The sequence below is a fragment of the Eleutherodactylus coqui genome, chromosome 2 (genome assembly GCF_035609145.1).
Source record: "Eleutherodactylus coqui strain aEleCoq1 chromosome 2, aEleCoq1.hap1, whole genome shotgun sequence".
NCBI lineage: Eukaryota > Metazoa > Chordata > Amphibia > Anura > Eleutherodactylidae > Eleutherodactylus > Eleutherodactylus coqui.
This window is the reverse complement of record NC_089838.1, coordinates 328137132-328162455: the sequence shown is the minus strand read 5'-3', so window position 1 is coordinate 328162455 and position 25324 is coordinate 328137132. Positions and strand designations below refer to the sequence as shown.

General features: G+C 49.4%; 1 protein-coding gene across 1 annotated transcript in view; it reads left to right on the top strand.

The window, feature by feature from the left end:
* The window catches only part of DNAH2 (dynein axonemal heavy chain 2), a 194374-nt gene that overhangs the window by 154178 nt on the left and 14872 nt on the right, over window positions 1-25324 (top strand). Inside the window, exons 48-71 of the mRNA XM_066593827.1 lie at window positions 328-419; window positions 1444-1642; window positions 1731-1955; window positions 9360-9464; window positions 10987-11175; window positions 11612-11697; window positions 11935-12065; window positions 13484-13633; window positions 14026-14193; window positions 14273-14433; window positions 14949-15088; window positions 15881-16013; window positions 16106-16245; window positions 16315-16525; window positions 16608-16724; window positions 17802-17943; window positions 18024-18193; window positions 19572-19688; window positions 19783-19947; window positions 20028-20150; window positions 21964-22112; window positions 23666-23732; window positions 24095-24245; window positions 24352-24500. Coding sequence (XP_066449924.1) covers window positions 328-419; window positions 1444-1642; window positions 1731-1955; window positions 9360-9464; window positions 10987-11175; window positions 11612-11697; window positions 11935-12065; window positions 13484-13633; window positions 14026-14193; window positions 14273-14433; window positions 14949-15088; window positions 15881-16013; window positions 16106-16245; window positions 16315-16525; window positions 16608-16724; window positions 17802-17943; window positions 18024-18193; window positions 19572-19688; window positions 19783-19947; window positions 20028-20150; window positions 21964-22112; window positions 23666-23732; window positions 24095-24245; window positions 24352-24500 — 3480 coding nt within the window. The remainder of the gene's footprint in view (window positions 1-327; window positions 420-1443; window positions 1643-1730; window positions 1956-9359; window positions 9465-10986; window positions 11176-11611; window positions 11698-11934; window positions 12066-13483; window positions 13634-14025; window positions 14194-14272; window positions 14434-14948; window positions 15089-15880; window positions 16014-16105; window positions 16246-16314; window positions 16526-16607; window positions 16725-17801; window positions 17944-18023; window positions 18194-19571; window positions 19689-19782; window positions 19948-20027; window positions 20151-21963; window positions 22113-23665; window positions 23733-24094; window positions 24246-24351; window positions 24501-25324) is intronic.

Here is a 25324-nt window from a genome sequence, read left to right as displayed (position 1 = left end):
CAAAGGTAGCAGACCCCAATTAGATGTCATTGTACCTGGAGCATTGAGACTGCGCTGGGATTAAGGGACCAAATCCTAAATAACAACCCCCACCATTACTGCATAACTACGGCTGTAGCAGGGAAGGGATGTGGATCATCCAGCAGAGGGCACCGTATCCAGCACCCAATAATAGCAATGCTATGGACGGCATTGTGGTATAGTCTACACTGCTCATATATGCTCCATAGTGTGGGATCACACTTTCTGTACATAGACAGCGCCACCAACCTGTTCATAGGCTGTATTTGGTATTGCAGTTCATTCTATCCTCTGGTCTTCTTTCAGGACACTGTGTATGAATATTTTGTTGACCCTAAAAGCAGGAACTGGCTGAATTTCGAGGAGCGGCTTCCCAAGGGCTGGAGGATCCCCGCCAAGTAAGACCCTGCATTTACTTCTCCACAGTCATAGTCGTATTTTCACCATCTTCTGCCTCTTTGTAATGGACGTCTTGAATCATCTGCTGCCTTCTAATGTACAGGGTGTCTCAAAAGTGAGGAAATGCCCATAGAGAATGAAAACGGTTTGTCAGACAGTGATCCTATATTATATACAGGCAGCGGGGCAAACCTGTTAGGCCTTGTCACCAGCATGGCGGCCATCTTGAATGCCGCCATATTGGATTCAAGTCTAAGTTTTCCTGTGGGAAGGTTGGTGTGTGATATATCAAACTGGCAGAGAATTTTACCAGAAAACCTTGGTGGGCTTCACTTTAATGCATTTTATCCATTCTCATGTTAACAGTGATTTTACTTCAATGTGAATGATGGCGCTATGTCAAGCAGAATGTGTTGAGATCGTTCTTATGTCAGGTGGACAAAGCACACGTGTCATCACCGCAGATTTCAATCAGCGCCACCTAACCAGACCTCCCGTTACCTGCGGTGCAGCTGCCAGACTTTTTCCCAAATTCTGAGAAACAGGATCTGTTGTTGACAGATCCAAAATTTGGACGACCAAGAGATTAAAATCTGCGATGATGACACGTGTGCTTCGTTCACCTGACGTAAGGATGATCTCAACATGTTCTGCCATCATATACTAAGTAATTGATCACCTCTCCTCTGACTGGTCATCAATATGAGATCAGTGGGGGTCTGCCACTCGGGACCCCCACCGATTAGCTGTCTGAAGTGGCCATGATGCCTGGGTGAGTACTGGCGTCCCTTCACTGCATACCAGGCACAGCGACGTACATTTTATAGGGTCGGTACCTGGTACAGTAGGTCAATCTCATTCACTTGAATGGGACTGAGCTGCTCTCAGGCTGTGTGACCGATGAGCGTGACATCACGAGAAGAGACTGCAGAGCCCACCCGAGAGCCCTTTTCAACAGTTGACGGTGTCCCAAATGGTGGACCCCCACTGCTGGTGAGATTATGTTATCTTCTTTCTTCACAGCGCCCCATTCTACAAAATCATGGTGCCAACAGTAGACACAATCCGCTACGAGTTCATAGTAAATGCCCTGGTCTCGAACCACAACCCTGTCCTACTTGTTGGGCCGGTGGGCACCGGGAAGACCTCCATTGCTCAGAGTGTCCTGCAGTCCTTAGATGCTAATAAGTGGGCGCTACTGACGGTGAACATGTCCGCGCAGGTAACCATGCGATTATCCTAGAATTTAGTCTATATGGACTCACGGGACCAGCAACGTGTCATCACTGGTGTCACCGATTCCTCCCCAGACCACATCCAACAACGTACAAAACATTATCGAAAGTCGGGTGGAGAAGCGAACTAAGGGTGTCTACGTGCCTGCTGGGGGCAAGCAGCTCCTGACCTTCATGGATGACCTCAATATGCCAGCCAAGGACACATTCGGCTCCCAGCCACCTCTGGAGCTGCTCCGGCTCTGGATCGATTACGGTTTTTGGTACGATCGTCAGAATCAGAGCATCAAATATGTGAAGGTCAGACACCGGACGCTAATCGGTCGCACTTCTGGCTCCTCCTTCTCCTTCCTGCTCCCCATCACTGTCTTCTGCTCTGCTTTCTCACTTTATCGTAAAACCTTGTTGTCTTCATTGGCCATCGTACAAGTGGCAACTTCTTCCTGATCTCCCATAGACTAGAATGGAGAGAGATGGATCTGTGCGGCCATATGTGCCTTCAGTCTCCTCCTGGATACAGACTTCACTTCACTGGGCGCATCCAAGGACCCCCTCCTTCTGGCATTGACGTCTGAATTCTGATGTCACAAATGGTCCCTCTCGATCTCATTGCAGGGGGCTATGTAGGTGTCTTGGCAGCCTCGGGCCTACTGGAGGCCCCCAGTGCTGTCATGAGTGATCATCTATTAAGATGAGCCTGTGGAACGTATAATAAAATACATAAATAATATGTAACATTATTTGTGTAGATACATCATGTATAAATAATATATACAATTGCATTATACTGTATGGGTGACCAAATGATCAGAAGTTCAAGTCCTCATAGGTGACTAAAAAAAAAAGTAAAAACAACAAGAAAGTTGTTGTTTTTGTTTTTTTTAAATTATTAATAAAATTTTTACAAGTTTAAAAAAAAATCCCCCTTTTCCAGTCATCATAGCAAAACGTAAAAAAACATGTAAAAATTGTTACTGCATCCCTAAAAGTCCAAATGATTAAAATATCAGATTATTAATCACGCACGGTGGACATTTTTCGGTCACATCATCTCTAAAAAAAAAAATTGACTAAAAAGAGATCAAAAAGGCTGTATGTACCCCAAAATGTTACCAATAAAAACTACAGGTCATTCTGCAAAAATCAGGCCCTCACACAGCGGCGCGATAAAAACAAAAAAGTAAGACCTGTCAAGCGATGACGACCGAAATCAGCTTTTTTTTAAGGTATTTTAATTAAATAGCACAACGTATAAATATAGATTTAGCATCGCTATAATCACACCGACCCACAGAATACAGATAAATGCCATTTTTACTGCACCGTTAACGCCGTAAAACCACACACACACAAAAAATGGCGCAATTGCATGTTTTCACGCCACAAATTTTTACAAGTTTTCCAATACATCATATGGTGCGCCTGAAAAATACACGTCGGCCCGCAAAAGAAGAATATGTAAAAATTGTTATGATTTTTTATTTTTTTTTTAAATGGGAAAGAAACCAAGAAGCGCTGCAGCAGGAAGGGGTTAAAGTCCTTTATGTATCCACTTATTATAGCGCAGCCTGAGAGCGAGGATCGTGACTTCAAACAAGGCAACCGCTGATTTATCATCAGAACGCCGTTAAACCAATAGCAACTCTTTGGAAAAAGGGGATATTAGAGCGCCTGAAGACCAACAACCTGCTGGGCCCTAAACAGCACAGCGTTACTGGGGGCCAATCATGTTGCACTAACCTCACTGATTTGTATGGGCCCTTTTACCCAGGACAACTGAGCGCAGAAGCGCCCGACAGCCGTCCCAGCAATGATCGTCCCTGGGTTATTACACAGGAGTGATCAGCGCTCAGCGAATGGAGGCGGAACGCGCCGGGGACTCCTCCGACCTCCCGACTCCATTCACAGTAAGCAGGCCATTTACAGTCTTTCAGTCGCCATCGGTTTCATAATGAACGATTGTCCTTCCGATTTCTGCAGTCCGGCGAGAGCCTGAACAATAGTGTAAGAGAGCCGGAGGAGTAGTGGCTGACTCTGCGGATGTCACCGCTCTGGAGGGCACGAACGCCTTTGATAGAGTTCCACATGAAGAGCTCATAGATACGTTATTGAACGTTGGACTTAACCCTTTGACAGTTGGTGCAGGATAGATATCCGAGTGTATCCTGACGAGGGTTGGCTTACAAGTGTGGGGGGGGGGGCCACAGGGGTCTCTCCTGGGTCCTCTTCCATTAATAGGATTGTAGGTGACTGCGGAGATGGTGTAACAGGTGAGGTCTGTCTGTTTGCTGCGGACACCAGTGTGTAGTAGGGTTGGTACTCCTGGTGGGCTCTGGACATGGAGAACCATTTAGGGCTTATTTACATGGGCCAATAAATCATTCAGATTCTTTCGATCCAGGGAGAATCTAAAGGAAATACATGCCCCAAATGAACGACCAATGAGAATGTTCTAACTGAACTACAGATCAGCCCGCATGAACAGGCAGTATCACTTATGTATGACTGCCTGTTCACTGTGAATGGAGGAACGATCCCTGGCACTTCGGGAGAAGGAATCCTCGGACTGTCGGATCGGCCGATCTGTGCTGTTCAGGACCTTAGAAGAGAATCGCTGATTAGTTGGGAGAAGCTCAGAAGTAATGTCAGCAACTGGTATATGACTAAGGCTAACTTCACACTGGCGAGTGCCGTGAACCCCACGCCCACACCACACTCCCCACCATGTGAATTCCCCACGGATGTGAGGTGCTATATTTCAAAACAGCCTCACCTCACTTTGGGGAAGAAGCGATCCTCCACCACGGCTGTCAGCCATGGCCGAGGATCTCAGAGTTTCTCCCATTGCTTTCAGTGGGAGACCTCGCATCGCATGGCATGCACGTAGCACGTGGTGCGCTGCTGCCACGGCCCATTGAGAACAATGGGACTGCAATTCGAGAGCACGCGGGAAGAATAAACATGCCGCAATGCGTTTCCTATATCGCATCGCGGTGCCCTGCAGGTAAACATCGCTCATGTGTATGATCCCAGGTTCATATTTGCGCATCTCGCAGCGCACTAATCTCGCACGATTTTGACGCCCGTGTGAAGGCAGCCTGAGATAGTAAAAGATGCCTGATACAAACTTCCAATGAACAATAAATGAGTGTAAGCCTGGGGTAAGTAATATATAAGGGCGGATTGGATGGACCAGGGGTCTGCCCTGACACACACTGACTCACTGCTGCCCACTTACCGTCACCCACCTGCACGCGGCATACCAGTAATCACTAGTATAATTAGACTTACAAGCTGTTAAAGATAAGCTAAAATATATGAAGTGACAGTCTTACACATAGTCAGATACGAAGACATCAGGGCATGTGGTGGAGGCACCGATCACATTAACCCCTACAATCCCTGGAGGAGCTCTGTTGGTTCTTGGAAGGGCTGAGCCCGTTCCACTTCATGCAGCTGTAGCTCCGTCCCTACCAGGGCTACCAACAGGCATTTCATGTCATTTTAATATCAAGATTTATAGGCTATGTATACCTCTGCACTGTTTTTTTCAATCAAGGTGTTTTTGGAAATGAAGACTTTTTGTAATTGGTTTTCATTAAAAATTTCTGATTGTTTGATTTTTATTCTTGTATTAAAATTTCAGCAAATTTTGCCAGTCAGTATAAACTGACCAACTCCTCTATCCAGCTCCCCTGTTGTGGACCTACATTCATTGCCTGAGCTATTACAGAGGGCTGTATGACCGTGCTGGGAGATCATGGAGGAGTACAGGAGGACAGAGAGCAGAGAAAGCTACCATTACAGAGGGCTGTAACGCACTCTGAGTGAATTTTCTGTGCTTATTAGCAGTGAAAGGGAACAGGATCAGCAGCTACTTAGAGAGAAGATAAAATAGCTGTGTAGTACTGAGTGGGAGTGGTTATGCTACACAGCCTCAGAAAGAGGAGAGGGGAGAGGAGCTGTGCTTGTGTACATTCATGAAAGAGACCAGCTGATCAGTGCTTGGAACACCTCCCAGCCAGAAACATAAACTGCAAATCAAGTATGAGGCTTTCTAAATGCATGAGAATGAAAACTCAACGCAAAAACAGATACATGCATCATTTTTTTTCTGCAGGGATTTAGTAAGAGGTGTATATTGATTTTTCATGCACAAAGGTTTCCATAGCCTTTAAACTGACACCAAAAGCTTGTCTGTAACTTCATAGAACCAGAGCTACCGCCTTTTGAAGTGTGTTTGGGAATACTGAATTTACAGCTGATCTTTGTGCAGAGCAGGAGGTGGAGACGAGTAGGCAGCAGAGAACAGATCTGTGATTCTCATGTCTGTCCCCATGGACTTTCCTTTATGTTATCATTGCCCTTATTAAAAATTTGGACGCTGCTGTTACTGCTAGGGTTGGCAAACTTGACACCTTTGTTGTTATAAAATGCCAAGGTAAAAGTGCCGCAGTTTGGGGTTCAACACAACATGTCGGTTTACCTCTGTTATTCCACCTGGAAATGTATGAATATTCTGACAGCTGCCTGTTACCGTTCTTATATGTAATGCCCTGGGGCCGCTTGTACTGAGATGCCAGCCACAGACACCCTTCATGGTGGGCACTAGCAATAAATTCTCACCTGATGAGGTTATGCTGTACGGTTGAGAAAGCGGATTCCAGTTCCCGAAGCGCATTGCTTTTATTTGTTGTTCAAATACATTTTCTTCAACCCTATTGGATCCAGCTTTTTGGGAGGATTTTACAAGTGCTATGGCACATGGTGAGGGCATTGGTGTACTAACTAGTACATGGTGAGGGCATTGGTGTACTGACTGGCACATGGTGAGGGCATTGGTGTAGTCATTGGCACAGGGTGGAGGAATTGGTGTAGCGACTGCCACAGTGTGTAGGAATCGGTGTAGCGACAGGCACATGATAAGGGCATTGGTGTAGTGACTGACAGGGTGGAGAAATTGGTGCAGTGGCTGGCACACGATGCAGGCATTGGTGCAGTGGCTAGCACACGGTGGCACAGGGTGGAGAAATTGGTGCAGTGGCTGGCACACGGTGCAGGCATTGGTGCAGTGGCTGGCATACGATGCACGCATTGGTGCAGTGGCTGGCATAGGGTAAAGACACTAGTGCGGCAACTGGCCAAAAGATCCGCCTGGCTGCTACATTCAGGATAGATTGGAGAGGGGAGACCAATCAGTAGTGATTTGCAGTAATCAAGCCAAGAATGGATCGGGCCAACAGTAAGAAAGATTCTGGAGACGTTTTGGAAATATGTTTGAATTTGGATACAAATTAGGGATGTGAAGGGGGCCGGGTGGGGGTGCAGATTGTCTTCATTCTATTCGTATCGGACGGGTTTTGCTGCAGAGCACCGCCGGGCGATACACGGGTTTCTTCACTGTATACAGGTGGCACCGCAGCAGCGCCCGGCAGACTCTAACTTTATCTTTGCTTCCTTCTGCCTTCTTGCTCCGGAGACACTTTTCTCCTCCTTCCAGCTTTGGCTTTTGGAGCTTTTGGTATTGTCTCCCTTTCTTTCCTTCTCGGAGGTTTTCCATTTTGGATCTTCTGAGCTTTCCTCCTCCGTACCTCTGTAATATTCTGGCGTATGGCTTCCAGTTCTGCTTTCCCTTCTGACATTTGAAGGTTTAGACCTTGTACTCTGCTGGTCCTGCAATCCTAAACCTTCTGCCCGGTGTTCCTGCTCTGACATTCGGGTCTGCAGACTTTTCCCTATGAGGTTATATGACCATTGCAGACGACCCAAAACAGCGATAGGTTGTCCCACTTCTGCAAGGCTGCAGTCGGTATTGTAGGCCTCACCTGCCCGGCCCCATCACTTGTACGTTTCTGGTCTTCTGCTGGTCTTCAGACCTTCTAGTCTTCTTCTATTGCTTTTCTGCCCTCACATTTGAAAAGTACCCGCATTTTTTTATGTACAGAATAGGCGATTCTAACCATTCTTATAATATGGTTTATCAGCTTATGCTGTATATTGTTCTTTTAAGAAACCCTCTTCTGCTACGCAATTAGTGAAGACAAGGCTAAGAAATCCATCTTCACCTCACTGTATAACAGTAGGGGGCACTCCATTCAGGTGTGTCTGCAGTGCTCTTTGTATAACAGCTGCAGACACCACTGTTGTGTATAAGTATGAAGGGTCTCTATTAGCTATACTTTATTTTCAATAATGCTCTGCCCCTACTCTATCCCCTCCCCCCCTCATGTGTTGTACTGTCCTCCCCCCACCCCACCCCACCACCCATGTGTTGTACTGTCCCTCCACACCATCCCCCATGTGTTGTACTGTCCTCCCCCCACCCCACCACCCATGTGTTGTACTGTCCCTCCACACCTTCCCCATGTGTTGTACTGTCCTCCCCCCACCCCACCACCCATGTGTTGTACTGTCCCTCCACACCATCCCCATGTGTTGTACTGTCCCCCCCCCATGTGTTGTACTGTCCTCCCTCCACCCCACCTCCCATGTGTTGTACTCTCCCCCCACACCATCCCCCATGAGTTGTACTGTCCCCCTACTTCCCATGTGTTGTACTGTCCTTCCCCACCCCACCTCCCATGTGTTGTACTGTTCCCCCACACCATCCCCCATGTGTTGTACTGTCCCCCTACCCCCATGTGTTGTACTGTCCTTCCCCACCCCACCTCCCATGTGTTGTACTGTTCCCCCACACCATCCCCCATGAGTTGTACTGTCCCCCTACTTCCCATGTGTTGTACTGTCCTCCCTCCACCCCACCTCCCATGTGTTGTACTGTTCCCCCACACCATCCCCCATGAGTTGTACTGTCCCCCTACCCCCATGTGTTGTACTGTCCTCCCCCCACCCCACCACCCATGTGTTGTACTGTCCCTCCACACCACCCCCATGTGTTGTACTGTCCTCCCCCCACCCCACCACCCATGTGTTGTACTGTCCCTCCACACCATCCCCATGTGTTGTACTGTCCCCCCACCCCCCCATGTGTTGTACTGTCCTTCCCCACCCCACCACCCATGTGTTGTACTGTCCCTCCACACCACCCCCATGTGTTGTACTGTCCTTCCCCACCCCCCCCACCCATGTGTTGTACTGTCCCTCCACACCATCCCCATGTGTTGTACTGTCCCCCCACCCCCCCATGTGTTGTACTGTCCTCCCTCCACCCCACCTCCCATGTGTTGTACTGTCCCCCCACACCATCCCTCATGAGTTGTACTGTCCCCCTACCCCCATGTGTTGTACTGTCCTCCCCCCACCCCACCTCCCATGTGTTGTACTGTTGTACTGTCCCCCCCCACCCCCCCATGTGTTGTACTGTCCTCCCTCCACCCCACCTCCCATGTGTTGTACTGTTCCCCCACACCATCCTCCATGAGTTGTACTGTCCCCCTACCCCCATGTGTTGTACTGTCCTTCCCCACCCCACCTCCCATGTGTTGTACTGTTCCCCCACACCATCCCCCATGTCTTCAGTAGCTGCATAGCAGAAGAGAAGTTTTATTTTTTTAAGAAAAATGTATAGAATATGCTAACAAAATCTATTACAAAAATGCTTCTAATCGCCTATTCTGTACATTAAAATACAAGTGCGGCACTCTTTACCATTGCCTGTGGTGCACGCACTGCTCTTTGGTGCACATGTTTGTACTTTATCACTAACCTTTCCTGTATCTTCGGTCTCACTGATTCTTGCTCTAGGACATGCTCATTATGGCAGCGATGGGTCCACCCGGCGGAGGTCGGACGGCTATCTCAGGTCGACTCCAGAGTAGATTTAACCTGGTTAATATGACCTTTCCGTCGGTGAGTAGTAACGTCTCTTCACAGCTTTCACAATAGACATCATTTGTAGATGGTTGTGTGGGCAATAAAAGCTATGTAGAGGCGAGCTCAAGGTTTTGGAATCATTTGAGATTCCTTACATAATAATGAAAATCTGTTTTCCACTAATTTAACAATTCAGCAAGTTGAACAAATTAAGAGTTATTGCCATTGCACCAGCACAGCTTGCTAATATGCTAGTTAGTTGCAGATCAGTGGCGTGAGAATAGTTCGGTTCTACAGTAGGTCATTCTCACACTAAGACCCACCAGGTCACTTTCACTATGAAATCCCTTACATTATACTTATATTATGAGATCCCCAGGTCATTTTCATATCATGAGATCCCCTCAGGTCATTCTCATACTGAGACCACCAAGGTCATTCACACACTTTGAAACCCCCTACATTATTTTTACACTGTGAGACTCCCCAAGGTCATTGTACCACAATGACACCCCCAGGTCATTCTCACATTATGAGAGCCCCCAAGGTCCTTCCCATACTGGGACCTCCCAGGTCATTCTCACACTATTAGTCTATCTCTTTAGGCCAGTCTCATACTATAACATACTCTGAATATTTTCACATTTTAAGGCCCCCCAAGTTATACTCCCATTATGAGATTCCCCTGAATATTCTCATAGACCTTCCTAAATATTCTTACATCATGAGACTCTTAGGCCATTCTTATAGTGAGATCCCCCTGAATACCCCTAGATTATGAGAATTCACCCCAATTCATTCAAACAGCATGAGATCCATTCAAGTCATTCTCACTCACAAACCCCAATGGTCATTCCCACAGTGAGCCCCCCTCCCCAGGTCATTCCGACTCTTTGAGTCTCTTCAGGTCATTCTTACACTATGGGACCTTGTAGCTGTGTCATACAATGAGACCCCAATCTCATACTGAGACCCTTCCCTGAATATTTTGACATTATGATACCTCCAATGTCAATCTCACATTATGAGATCCCCCTGAATATTCTCACATTATGAGACCTCTCCAATTAGATTATGATACCCCTCAGGTCATTCTTATAGTGAGAACCCCCCGAATATTTCTACATTGTGAGACACCCACACATCATTGTCACATTATGAGATTTCTTGAATGTCTTCACATAATGGGAACCCCCTCAATCTCCCCACATTATGAGATCCCCAGGTCATTCTCACATCACAAAACCACCAAGTTATCACATTATTAGAACTTCTAGTCATTCTCACAATACGACCCTCAAATTATTCTCGTGACCCCACATCATTCTGACATTACAAGACCCCATCCATGACATTGACAGTCATGGCACTCTCACATTCCCTAAGTATATTGCAGAGCACTTCTACTGAGTTAAAGCAAACTTCCAACCAAGGCCCCCTGTCCACGGGCGAGGCGGAATATCGCTAGCGAATCGCTCACCGCTGCTGCTGCACAGGGCTCTGAATATTCTCAGTGGACCTTCTCTACTAGTGTCACGATTTTCGTGTCCTCCTTCAGGAGTCGCAGATTAAGCGCATCTTTGGGACTATGATGAGCCAGAAACTGCAAGATTTTGAGGAGGAAGTAAAGCCGGTTGGAGATCTAATCACACAAGCAACTATAGAATTATATAACGCTGTGACCCAGAGGTTCCTTCCCACCCCAGCCAAGATCCACTACCTGTTCAACCTGCGGGACATCTCCAAGGTGAGAGGCTAACGTCAGTGGGAATGTGGATGTGATACCTTAGGCTGGGACAGCAGAGAGTGAATATACAGTCATGGGGGGGGGGATACAAAGCCTACAGCGGGCAGCACTGAGTGCAAGAGGAAAGGGGTGAGCAGAGAGGGAGTCACTATCATCCGGGTCACCTTCCTACATCTTTTACATCCTAAGTCTAAATATAATTCTTAAATAATGTTGAGTAACTCTGCAAATACTTTTATTTATTATACTGTACTCCAGTCACATCCAGAGCTGCATTCTCAATTTTAGCCACTACTTGGAATCCATCCATTTGTTAAGACGTATTTGCCTTATGTGACATAAAGAATGCTACACTCAATCTATGGAGGGATATTAAGTGTATGAATGTGAGAGCCACCAGAGAGAGAGGTCTTATGTATCTTCATGTCTTTTGCAGGTCTTCCAGGGAATGCTACGAGCCCACCGTGACCTCCATGACACTAAGCAGAGCATCACCAGACTCTGGGTCCACGAGTGCTTCAGGTAGATCCATGCTATTACCCGTGCTCAGCAGTAATCTCTGGGGAAAGCTTTGGCTGCTCATACATTTCCCCTGCAGCACCCACTTCAGGGGGAATGCAGTATTGCACCGCAGCTATTAAATTAAGTGTTCGCCTGCGAATTACGTGGACTGATCGAATCTGCCCAAGCAAGAGAAGCCACTGGTCTTGTAAGAGGTTATGTCCTTGGTGCAATGCATTTCTGTTCTCCTTCCTGCAGAGTCTTCTCGGACCGACTGGTGGATTCTTCAGACACTGAAGCATTTACAGGGATCCTGAGCGAGAAGTTGGGCTCTCTCTTCGACCTCACCTTCCACAACCTGTGCCCCCTCAAACATCCTCTGGTGTTTGGTAGGTAGTATGTCAGCTCTCTATTGCATGCCTGTAGATAGATTGGGTAAGGCCTCATGTCCAGGGGCGGATTTGAATTGCGTGGGGCACCCACACGGACGATCTGCAATTAAAGCTGCCCATAGAGAAACATGGGCGTCCACAGCTTAATTAAAGCATGCGGATTTGTTTTGCTGACCTTCTGGTCCAGAAAACCGATTGCAGCATGCTCCATTTTGCCGTGGATCCCGCACGGATGGCTTTCCGCGGGAAAGCGTGAGATTTATTTTTTTTAAATCTTCACTGCGCATGTGCGGCAGCGCACCCACACACTTCTGCAGAGGAGAAAGGGAAGACCAGCTGAAGACCCAGACGGGTAAGTAGAGAACCCGCAGTGTCCCCAGCCGTGGGCAGGGTCGGATTCTGTTATGGGTTCCCACATGCGAATCCGACCCGCCCGTGGACATGAGGCCTAATACTAGAACTTGCCTCTGTGCCAGCCATTCACCTTGCAGTGATATAAGGTAACTGCATACTCGGCAATTTCCAGTGCTGTCATTGAGATTAGTGGGATCTCTAGTGGTTGGACCCCCAGTGATCATAAAGCTATCCACTATCTTGTGGATAAGGTAAAACTTCAAATTTTGGTACAACCCCTTTAAATCACACCTTGCAAAACGTTCATCTCTGCCTCGTGTCACGTGTTCAGTGTGAACCTGCTGTCACCTGCGCAGAAAATGTGGCACCAACGGTAGACCTGCAAATTCTGGCGGTCTTTGTAGAATGCCAACCGAGCTGCACAGGTCCCACTACAGGATGTCAGGCCCTCATGGAGTCTGTTTCTGGCAGTTTTCCGCCGGGGAGTACCTTGGAGGGCTCTAGCAGTGCTACTCCTGCTCTTCTGGTCTTGATGCTGGGTTGATGCCCTTCTACGGCCTCTCCAGCAATCCTCATGTAACGGTCCGTGTCCTGGTATCCGCTCCAGGCTCTTGTGCTGGAAGACCCAGCAATCCTTGCTCCGGCACATATAGATGCGCCATCCCAGAGGAGCAGGACTACCTGTACCCCTCAATTGGGCTGTAGGTGCCCCTCATGTACCAGTAGTGACAAGGACACTAGAGAAGAATCAGTCAGGAAGAGAGGAATTGTCTCCAGTCCCTTCATGGGGTGTCTTGCAGCTGCCTCTTCTGTACACCTTTGGTCACGTTAATTTGCACTAAAGCAGGTGAAATGCATTCAAAACCAATCCTACTTCCTAACTGGACAGGCTGATATCCATGAAGTGGAAGGGACTTGGGGTCATACTGGGATGAGATTTGTTCGAACAGTGCTGGCCAGGCGAAGGAAAAGCTCCAATACCCTTCATCGTCTAACAGCTGCTGGAAACTTTGGGGTCAGAGTAATGCAGAATTGTATTTTTCATACTTGCCTTTTCCTAGGTGACTTTATGCGGGAGCCTGCAGTATACGAGGACATTACAGACTTCAATGCCCTGAAGACGTTTATGATGAATCAGTTGCAGGAACAGAGTCACCAACCCAGATCCACCGCCAAGAAGCTGGTCCTGTTCACAGATGCCATCCAGCATGGTACGTCTTAAGGTTCCCATTCACCTTCTTCAGCTGTTGGACGAATGATCGTTCGACCGACAGCTCCCCCCCTCATGGCTCCTCCATACACATGAATGTTTGGTTCGGCCAACCGTTCATGGTTCAGAGCGCTAAGCTGCAGCCAGACAGCCGTGATTCATCTCCCAGGAAAGAAAAGGATCTGGTGCTGGAAGTCAACCTTCCTGATCCTTCTTTGCCCAATATCATCTGGTGGGCGAAGTTAGGCAACCTCTGTACACATTGGAAAGTGTTTGAACAACTGGACACTAATGTGTATGAGGGTGTAAGCCTTGCCGCTCTCACCATTTTGTCCTTCCCATTGACTTGATTATATGCCTCTGACTTCTTACATTTACCCCTTTTTCCTCCAGTGACCCGCATTGTACGTGTAATTGGCCAGCCGCGAGGAAATATGTTGCTGATTGGCATTGGGGGCAGTGGACGGCAGAGCCTGGCACGACTAGCAGCCTACATTTGTGACTATAGGGTTTTCCAGCTAGAGGTGACTCGAGGCTACCGTAAGCAGGAGTTCAGAGAAGGTGAGGATAAGACGTTCTCCAGATGAGCGCCATGTCTTCTGCTGCTCCTTATCTCCCGAATTGTTCTTCAATTTTACAGACATTAAAAAACTGTACCGACTGGCGGGCGTTGAGGGCCGACCCACCGTCTTCCTCCTGACGGACACACAGGTCACTGATGAATCCTTCCTAGAAGATGTGAACAACGTGCTGAGCTCCGGGGAGGTCCCTAATCTCTACAAAGCTGATGAATTTGAAGAGGTAACATAAACTTTCTTAAAGGGGTTGTACCAAAATGACAAGCTATTCCCTGTCCATACGATAGAGGATAACTTGCTGATCGCTGGGGGTCTCACTGTTGGGGTGCCTGCCAATCTACAGAACAGGACTCCCGTGTCTCACCGTGGGGGGGGGGGGGGGGCGTTTCTTGCGCTCCAATCAGTCTCCCTCTCACTGCAGAGGTTGCAATAACCCCACAGTGGGGAGACATGGGACCCCAGATCTCAGGATTGGCTGGGGTCTCAGCTGTGAGACCCCCACTAATCAGCAAGTTATTCCATATGCTGTGGATAGGGAATAATTTGTAATCTTTGTAAAATCCCTTTTAAGTCATGATGCAAAATCTGCAGCCATTATACGCCCTCTGATCTGGCAGCGGGTCCCCTCAGGCTTTGGGATCTAGGTGTGACTGCAATGTCTGCTGCCTATATACATATCTCAGAATAGAAGTCCGGACCCCGTAATCTCCTCTCATTGGGCCCCCTGCTGTGTTTTAGATCAAGACCATTCTACAAGAAAAAGCCAAAGCGGAAAACGTCCCGGACACTGCAGAGAGTCTCTTCAACTTCCTGATCGAGAGAGTGCGCAACAACCTACATATCGTCCTGTGCATGAGCCCCGTCGGCGACCCCTTCAGGTGAGCGTACCCTGCTAGGGGGTTCTAATCCTTCCACATACGTCTGCGTTCATCACATGGGTGACGGATATCACTATAGCCTTGCCCTACAGACTAGAGGGGTTTTTGGGACTTGGGGTTATTTTACATAGGATGACTATCAGTTACTCCAGCAGCCAACAGCCATCCCAACGATTATCACTTCTGTGCCTTCAGACATGAGCAATCATCGCTCACGGCATGTAGGTGGAGAACACCGGAGATCTCCTCCAGACGCCTGCCTCCACACAAAGTAGACAGTTGTTCATAGATGAATGGCTGCCTGCTTACATGGGCCGATAGACGCTTGGTGAGCTAAAAACCAAATGACTGACAAGTGAGCGGTTCTAGCGGTCCCGTGTTTACATAAGACAGCAGTCTCCTAGCGATTATTCAGGTGACTATTGGCTCGTGCAAAAGTATCCTTAGATGTTGCTGACCAATCCTAGCAGCTCTCCGATCAGCGGCACTTGTGTGAGCACTGCGTCCTATGGGCTAAAGACCGCCCATGTAAATGGATGCATTGGAATCCAATGCTTTACTTGGTCCCGATTTTCTGGCAATGTTTTCTTGTGGCTAATAGCCGCTTTTCTACTTCATATAAACACTCTTTCCTCCTAATGGCTCCTCCTGATGTATGGTAGCCCAATGTCCGGAGGTACAGAGTGTAACACGTAGGAGCAGGGTGACTGCCGGGTTGTGTAGGGTGGTGGGTAAGGCAGAATCTACCTTGAATCTCCGACTTGTATGTAACGGATATTTCTTTTGCCGCAGGAATCGCATCCGCCAGTACCCGGCTCTGGTGAACTGCACGACCATTGACTGGTTTTCTGAGTGGCCTCAGGAGGCTCTGCTGGAGGTGGCAGAGAGATATTTGGAAGGCATGGAATTGGGGAGCATGGAAGGGGTGAGTCTTCTACACATCTGAGATTGCCTCTGCTCAATTCCTTGGAAGTAATCCGTAAGTTGGACCGGTGATTCCCTCCTCTTCCCTCACAGATTAATGGGAAGGTGGCCCGGATCTTCGTCACAATGCATCGCTCAGTAGCCGATTATTCCCACAAGATGAAGCTGGAACTGAAAAGACAAAATTACATCACCCCGACCAGCTACCTGGAGGTGGTGTCCCGATACAAGACGTAAGTTCTGCTCCTCCCAGCGAATGCTACATACTTATTACAGGTCACTCATACATATGTTGTGTTCAGGCTTCTGAATGAAAAGCGCACAGAGTTGGGTGAGAAGGCCTCCAAGTTGAGGAATGGGCTCTTTAAGATTGACGAAACCCGGGAGAAGGTGGAGAAGATGTCGGAGCAGCTCGCAATCGCGAGGAGCAAAGTGGCCGAGTTCCAAAAACAGTGTGAGGAGTATCTGGTCATCATCGTCCAGCAGAGGAGAGAAGCCGATGAGCAGCAGAAGGTCCATGTCAAGCCTTGCAGATGGGGATATTTGGGTACAGCTCGCCTCTCCTCCCTGCTGACGTCTTGTTTTGCTTTACCAGACGGTCACGGCTCACAGTGAGAAGATCGGCGCTGAGGAAATAAAGTGTAAGGCGCTGGCAGACAATGCCCAGAAGGACCTGGAGGAAGCTCTGCCAGCACTGGAGGAAGCCATGAGGGTACGAGCTTTAAAATGTTGGTTAATTAATCTATAGCCTGAATTATACTTTAGAGCTGCACTCACAATTCTGCAAGAGCTTGTTTTCATGATATTGTCACTTGGATCTGTATAGTCCTCTAATGTAGGAAAAACTAAAGGGTCCCCTCGTGATAGAAGCTCAGATTAGCTCTGCCCTTCAACAGGAAAGCAAATGTCCAGCGATTGACAAGCAGCAGAATTGTGATTTCAGCTCTGAAGTAAAATCCATTTACACGGCACGATTATCATGCAAACCACTCATTAGATCAAGTAGTTTGCAAGATTTGGTCTTTCACTGCTTTCATTTACACCTATCAGTCATAAATCGGTGATCGGATCTTTCATGCAGACCAAAAACCATCTTTAGTCTGCCACTGCATCTGCCTGTGTAAGTGGGCGTCCATCTCTGTGACTGCAGGCAGGCGGGCGTCCATCTCTGTGACTGCAGGCGGGCAAGCGTCCGTCTCTATGACTGCGGGCGGGCGTCCGTCTCTGTGACTGCGGGCGGGCGTCCGTCTCTGTGACGGCGGGCGGGCGTCCGTCTCTGTGACTGCGGGCGGGCGTCCGTCTCTGTGACTGCGGGCGGGCGTCCGTCTCTGTGACTGCGGGCGGGCGTCCGTCTCTGTGACTGCGGGCGTCCGTCTCTGTGACTGCGGGCGGGCGTCCGTCTCTGTGACTGCGGGCGGGCGTCCGTCTCTGTGACTGCGGGCGGGCGTCCGTCTCTGTGACTGGAAGCGGGCGTCCGTCTCTGTGACTGGGGGCGGGCGTCCGTCTCTGTGACTGGGGGCGGGCGTCCGTCTCTGTGACTGGGGGCGGGCGTCCGTCTCTGTGACTGGGGGCGGGCGTCCGTCTCTGTGACTGGGGGCGGGCGTCCGTCTCTGTGACTGGGGGCGGGCGTCCGTCTCTGTGACTGGGGGCGGGCGTCCGTCTCTGTGACTGGGGGCGGGCGTCCGTCTCTGTGACTGGGGGCGGGCGTCCGTCTCTGTGATTTACTTTGATAACCCTCTCCTTTGTGGATGACTTCCTCACTGTATTCTTCCTTCTTCTGTCTTAATAGGCGCTGGAAACTCTGAACAAGAAGGATCTGTCAGAGATTAAAGCCTACGGACGCCCCCCAGCGCTGGTGGAGACTGTCATGCAGGCCGTCATGATCCTGCGGGGAAATGAACCTACGTGGGCTGAGGCTAAGCGGCAGCTAGGTGAGGGAGCGGCGGAGGGAGTAGATGCCCTGCGTCCGCGGTCCGTTCATCCTTTCATTATTGGCTCCTTCAATCTTCAGGAGAACCCAACTTCATCAAACAGCTCATTAACTTTGACAAGGACAACATCTCGGAGCGCATTCTGAAGAAGATCGGACAGTACTGCGTCTTGCCAGATTTCCAGCCCGAGATTGTTGGCCGAGTGTCTCTGGCTGCTAAGTCTCTATGCATGTGGGTGCGGGCCATGGAGGTGAGTGCAAGAGGCCTGTGCAATCGTCTGTGCCAGGACTTCCCAAACTTTTTAGCATTAGGGAACCCCGAGAAAAAAGGCAAAAGATCAGTAATATGATAATACTTACTGTATAAATCACCGAACACAGAAAAAACTGTTATCTCAGGGAACCCCTGCAGATCGTAAAAAGAGAGAAGAAAGGCTGTAATTATAAATGACCGGACCAGGAAAGTATTTGTAATGCACACTAAATACATTCAGACCTCATCACAGACCCCTAAATACATTCAGACCTCATCACAGACCCCTAAATACATTCAGACCTCATCATAGACCCCTAAATACATTCAGACCTCATCACAGACCCCTAAATATATTCAGACCTCATCACAGACCCCTAAATACATTCAGACCTCATCACAGACCCCTAAATACATTCAGATTTCACCGCAGACCCCTAAATATATTCAGACCTCATCACAGACCCCTAAATATATTCAGACCCTCAATAGGATGGACATAATGCAGACCTCAGAGCAGACCCCTAGATGAACTCATGGCTCCAAGCAGACCCCTACATTAATTCAGGGCCCTAAGGAAAATCCAAACTAAGTGCAGACCCCTAAATCCAGTATATTCAGACCCTAAGGCCATGTTCACATGAGAAAACTGCTCCGAAAATCCACAGCAGGAATGTTTACGAGAGGATCTCCACTGAACGCTGCGTCTGGTCCGCACGCAGATCGGCTCCGTTCATTGGGGGTAGTCCGTGTGCCGCCATCCGTTGCTGATTCCACCTCATGAAGTGACATATCAGATTCCCATTCACCTGAAGGGGGCGTTTATTTCATGCCGAATGGCTATGAATTTGACAAAACCTACAACCAGAACCCCACCGTCAATGGCTCTATGTCCAGAAACACTAAAAAACAGCGAGCTCTCGCTAAGGCTAATTTCACACAGGCGACTCTGATGTCGCACTCGCCAACATGCGGTTTTCCCTGCGAGGCATTTTTGTGTTAAAAGTGCCAAAATTAATCCCATTCCTAAATAAATCCAGACCCCTGACCCACAGAACAATCAGGCCCCTAGACCGGCCCCAAAGACAAACCCCAAACTGTTATATCAGCCTCCACACCAGACTCTTAAATCAGACCCCTCAATTAATCAGGCCCAAGACCACCCTTCAAGAGAAACCGCACATCCCTAAATCGGACCCCTAGGTGAATCAGACACCCGACCGGGCTTCTGGTCCTCGCTTCTGGCTCCCTCCTAGACCCAGTTCTGACGCAGCTTTAGGTCGTATCTGATCTCATGGCCGGGATATATTGGTCTGTGCAGTCTATGAAGTCTGGTATTCGTGTACCTGCGAACGCTTCTCTTGGCTTCCCGGCAGATGTACGGACGCATATTCCGTGTGGTGGAGCCCAAGCGTGCCCGCATGAACGCCGCGTTGTCTCAGCTGGCAGAGAAGCAGGCGTCGCTGGCCGAAGCACAGAATAAGCTGCGAGAGGTACGTAATGTCCCTCCGATGGGCTGCATGCGTGGCCCTAACATCTCCTACACTTTTCCATGGCTTTCTGCTGTTTATGGGCTTCGTCTCGCAGGTAGGAGAACGTCTTGAGAAGCTGAAGATGCAGTACGACGAGAAGCTGGCACAGAAGGAGCAGCTCCGAGCCGAAGCCGAACTCATGGAGGTGAAGCTGCAGAGAGCAGGAACCCTGGTAACAGGACTGGCCGGAGAGAAGACTCGCTGGGAGGAGACCGTCAAGGTGGGTCCTTTCACCCTCCATCTAAGCTGATTATTTAGTTTCCTTCTGCCTCGTTACCGTTACACCGTTCTCGTTTACAGGGTCTGGAGCAAGACCTGGGCTTCCTAGTCGGTGACTGTCTGCTGGCCTCGGCCTTCCTCTCATACATGGGCCCTTTTCTGTCCAGCTACCGGGAGGAGATACTTTCCATTTGGATTAAAGAGGTGATTTGGGGGCCCATAAAGCATCCACATAGTAGTAATAGTAATCCTGTCACCACATTGAAGAACACTAGAGGCCGCCGCTTACCAGACTGATGTGGCTAATAAGGGCGCTCTTACACAACTGCAACTAGCGCTCGCACTTTTTTTAACAATTGCCAAGCTGAATTTGCAAGTCCAAGTGCAGCCCGGCAATTAGAGCGGAATCATGAGTACTATAGTACTTCTGTAATAGCGCCTTTATAGGGTCCATGCAGTGATGTGCCAAAAGTCACGGGACCAGAACTAATATCCTGTAGGACCCCTATAGCCCGGCGGAGTGCAGCAACTCTATGTGGCTTCTTTTCAATAGTGGATGGAAGACGTCTGGAGGGTTGTTGAGCTCACCGCTCCGGGGTATTTGTAGATGCAGGATATCAGGTGCAAATGGACATCTCCACTACATCACATTAATGCTCTGTTGGGTGAACATGCGGGCCGCTATATTCATAAAAACTCCCCAGAATCCTCCTCGAACCAATTCTCAACAACTTGGGCCCAATGGCTTTGGTGCATTGTCCCACTGCAATATCCCATCATCGTGGGGGTACATGAAGGGCTGTAAATGGTCACCATGCAGTGAAACGTGTTTAGGCGACCCCATGCCATGAGAACACCCCACACCAGTATGGAACCATCACCAGCCTGAACAGCGCCTTGTTGACAACCGGGGTCCGTGGCTTCATGGGGGCTGAACCAAACACAAGCCCTACCATCAGCCTGAAACAACGGGTACCGTAACTCATCACACCCCCCCCACATGGTGCCGCTCCTCCAGAGTCCAATCAGCAACCTCACGAGCGAGGTGAGGCGATATGTCCGGGAGGGGGGGGGGGGGTGACAACGGAGGCATCTGGTGGGTCTTCTGCTCCCGTATCCCATGGAAGCTAAAGATGGCTGCGCTGACCTGCGGATCTACATGTGGGCCTCCTGGGCTCCTGCATTGTATGTGGATGTGATTTCTGCTGGAGTCGCTTGTCTAGTCGCATGGACAATCCTAGCAGACGCCGCCGATCGCAATCCTTCAGCACAGTGGGTGGTGATGCCTTCTATGACGCACTCCTAGTACACATGTGACACTGCGGAGCGAGGAATGTTAAATGCCTGCAAAACTTCAGAAATGGAGCGCCCCATCCGTCTGTCTCCCGCTGACTCACGCCTTGTTCCTATAATTTACGCCGCATGCCATGAGCGCACTGGCCGGTGTTCAACCTCACTCACAAGACAACACCCCACCACTTATACAGGTGCGGGGGTCCCCAAACCGTCCACCGGGCTAACTTCACCAGCACTCTACCTATTACTATCCCAGGACTTTTGGCACATCAGTGTAGATTGCATTCCCTTGTCCTACAGTCATCTTCTCACCGGACCGATATGGCTGATAACAGGGAACATAGATTGCATTGAACTGTCCTGCAGTTAAAGGGGTTGTCCAACAGCAAGCCTTGTGATTATATAACAAACGCAGCCATACCCACCTGCCTTCTACACCAGTAATCAGTGAGATGGGTCCCGCAGCGCCCCCGGTGTGGACTGATAGTCAGAGGCCGTCACCACCCGTTCTCCTGGCATCGGCGCTCACATCCTGGGTGCCATGATGCCAGGAGTTTGGGATGGTGATGCTGCGGCCTCTTATTGGCTGCAGCAGCCAGCTGACTTCCGCTGTCAGTACAGACCAGGAGCGCCACGGGAGCGAACAATGAGAGAGCTCATACAGGCGGAGGGAACAATAGATAAAGCCTTTATCTGACGTGTGATCTCATTTGTCACCCAGGTACGGGAGATGTTAGTGCCATGCTGCCCTCACTTCTCGCTGACCACCTTCCTGTCCAGCCCCACCATGGTGCGTGAGTGGACCCTGCAAGGACTGCCCTCCGACAGCTTCTCCAGCGACAACGGCGTTATTGTCACACGAGGCAACAGGTAACGTCACGTCGTCACGGCTCATGGAGATGTGGCACATGGCAGGAAGCAGTGGGCAGAAGAAGTGGGAAGATGTCTCAGACGCCCGGAGTCTATTCCAGTCTGCGCTCAGTAGTCATCAGCGCGTCAGTCGGAGACCTACACAGAATGTATCAGGGCCCCCCCCCCATGGTATAAAGCAACACCCACTCCAGCTATAAACCGCTGCCAGATAATGAGTAGTTCTGGACCGAAACTGCAGTGTATTTTTGGGCCTAGAAAAAAAAAATCAGGTCTAGTACTCACTACCTACAAACAGCAGCTGATTTGCCACTTCCTGACATTGAGCAGACACCCTGGAAGTGCTGGACTGTTGGGTGACTCCTGACACTTCAGCACTGACCATACTCTGGTTTGATTCTAGATAAGGAGAAATTTTCCCAAATGTAGGTTTACGGTCCTCTTCACACGGCGAAACCCTCGCTGGAATTTTCCACAAAAATCCGCCACATTACAGTAATTGGGAACTACAGTCTCCTGCACAGATGGGGGTTCGGGGCGCCGCTGTGCAGGAAAAGCTAAAGGCCCTTTTACACGGCAGAATTATCGTGCGAGACACTCGTTAAATCAAGCAGCGTGCTAAAACTAGTCAGGTGTAAACGCATGTAGTGAAAGACCAAAGACATCATTGTTGGCCACCCGCTGCATCCTCCCATGTGAACAGGCAGTTGTTTATATAATGACTGCCTGTTTACTCGGAATGGAAGCAGGCGGGCCTAAACGATCCCCGATCCGCTCCTCCTCCACTGATCTATAATCGCTCCGGTGTGAAAGCAGCAGAGCGATCATCACTAGCTCAGCTTCAGGTACAGAAGCACCCAACAGTCGTGTACAAGGAGCTTTAGAAAGGGCTTCATGGCAAGTTTAGGGATCAGTGGGGGTACCGGAGGTTGTGGCCGCACCAGTCATATCCTCGCGGTACGCCACCACTTTATGAGATGAGAATACCCCTCTATGGACGGCTATTTTGACATGTTATAGATAACTACCACAAGTTTTGTGTTGCTTGTCCCACCAACAGTAGTTCACAGCTGCTCGCTCCGTAGTGGGGACTGCAGGCAGCCAGACTTTTGTCATTTAGGGTTTTTCCCTACCCTGTGGTTAACAGATAAATGTCTGATCACTGGGGATTGGACTACTGGGCCCCCCAGCAATCAGCCCATGTTTATGGGGCAGCACCAGTACCAGATCTCCACCTGTCCCATAAGGGTGAATAGAGCAGCAGTCGAGCGGTCACATCACTGCTCGTTCACATGGTGCCTTCGGGTGCATCGGTCTTGGGATAACCAGGTAGTTAGACAGTTTTGGCCTCTGGTCACATAGAGTTCTGTTTGACAGCATAAGAATGCGCTTATTTGCAACTGCAAAAGATGATCATCTTACTGAACCCTCCGAGCCAAGAGGGCCCTCCAGGCTCTGCTGGAGCTCAGGGGCCCGGCTGCGCCCTGTGCTTGATGTATCTGCATCCTTACATATACAGCACCCAATCTCATCCTAGTGTCTGTTATCTTCAGGTGGCCTCTGATGGTCGATCCTCAAGGACAAGCCAGCAGATGGATAAAGAGTATGGAGTCCACAAGCGTAAGGGCTCAGCCATCCTCCTCTCGGCCATCCTCCTCTCGGCCATCCTCCTCTCGGCCATCCTCCTCTCGGCCATCCTCATCTCGGCCATCCTCATCTCGGCCATCCTCATCTCGGCCATCCTCATCTCGGCCATCCTCCTCTCGGCCATCCTCCTCTCGGCCATCCTCATCTCGGCCATCCTCATCTCGGCCATCCTCCTCTCGGCCATCCTCCTCTCGGCCATCCTCATCTCGGCCATCCTCCTCTCGGTCATCCTCCTCTCGGCCATCCTCATCTCGGCCATCCTCATCTCAGCCATTCTCATCTCTCTTCCTTGTCTTTCTTGAGGCATGAATTGATCCTCGTCTTTTTCCTTGCAGGACCTGAAAGTGATTGATCTCCAGATGCCAGATTTCATGCGGATACTGGAGCAAGCGGTGCAGTTTGGAGCACCAGTTCTTCTGAAGAACGTCCAGGAGGATCTAGACCCGTCCTTGTCTCCCATCTTAAATAAGTCTGTCACCAAAGTAGGTGAGTAACCAAGTGAGAAGCAGAGAGGAGGTGATGCGTCCATCCAGCTGCACTCAAGGTCTTCTCTGTATACCATATGTGTCTCTACATCCCGTCTTCTGTACAGGGGGAAAGCTTCAGATCCGCCTGGGAGATAAGGATGTTGCCTATAACCCTGAATTCCGCTTCTACATCACGACCAAACTCTCCAACCCTCACTACACCCCCGAGATCAGCTCCCAGACCACCATCGTCAACTTCGCTGTGAAGGAGCAGGTAGGACACCTAGGAACTAAGAGCCGGATGACTGTTCTAGGAGCGGCTTTAACAAAGGATTGGCATGTCGAAGTCCAAAATGCCTGAGCCTTCTTTTCCACAGCCCTGCGGGAGATTCAGGAGACCCTCATAAATGTTAGTCGACCCGCCAAAATCAGTAGGTTCTTCCAACATACATTACTTCTCTAATGTGAATGGCCACATTAATGGGGTTGTGTAACGCCTATCAATAGGATAAGGGACAACTCAGATCAGTGGGGGTCCAACTGCTAAGACCCCCACCAGTCCAAGAATAGGGATCCCGAATGGAGCGGTGGGCTAGTATATGCACCACCGCTCCATTCATTTAAATGAGACTACCGCAAATAGCTCCATTTATGTGCGGACCTTTGGGACCCCTGTTCTCAGGATCTGTGGGGGTCTCAGCGGTCAGACCCCCACTGATCTGAACATTATCCCCTGTCATGTGGAGAGGGGATACGTTTTAACCCTGGTACGACCTCTTTAAGTGTACTGACCCTGAGGAGTGTGGTGAGATGTTCTTGAGAACTAAGGTCTTGCTCCTTCACACTGGCGATTGCGATATCACCGCGAGGAAATCGCATTTTTGGTCACGTGATTTTTGAGCTTCAGCGATTCGTTTTACTGAGAATAATCTCGCATCGCTGCCGCCCGCGATTTGCTCGCACGATAAACAGTAGGAGTTTCTCATGTTGAAGACGCATCACGTGAACATCGCTAGTTCATGCACTGCGAGGCGATAAATTGGAGGCTCCATGGAAAACATGGGTGAGAAAAAAATCATTCACTGAATAGCTGTGATT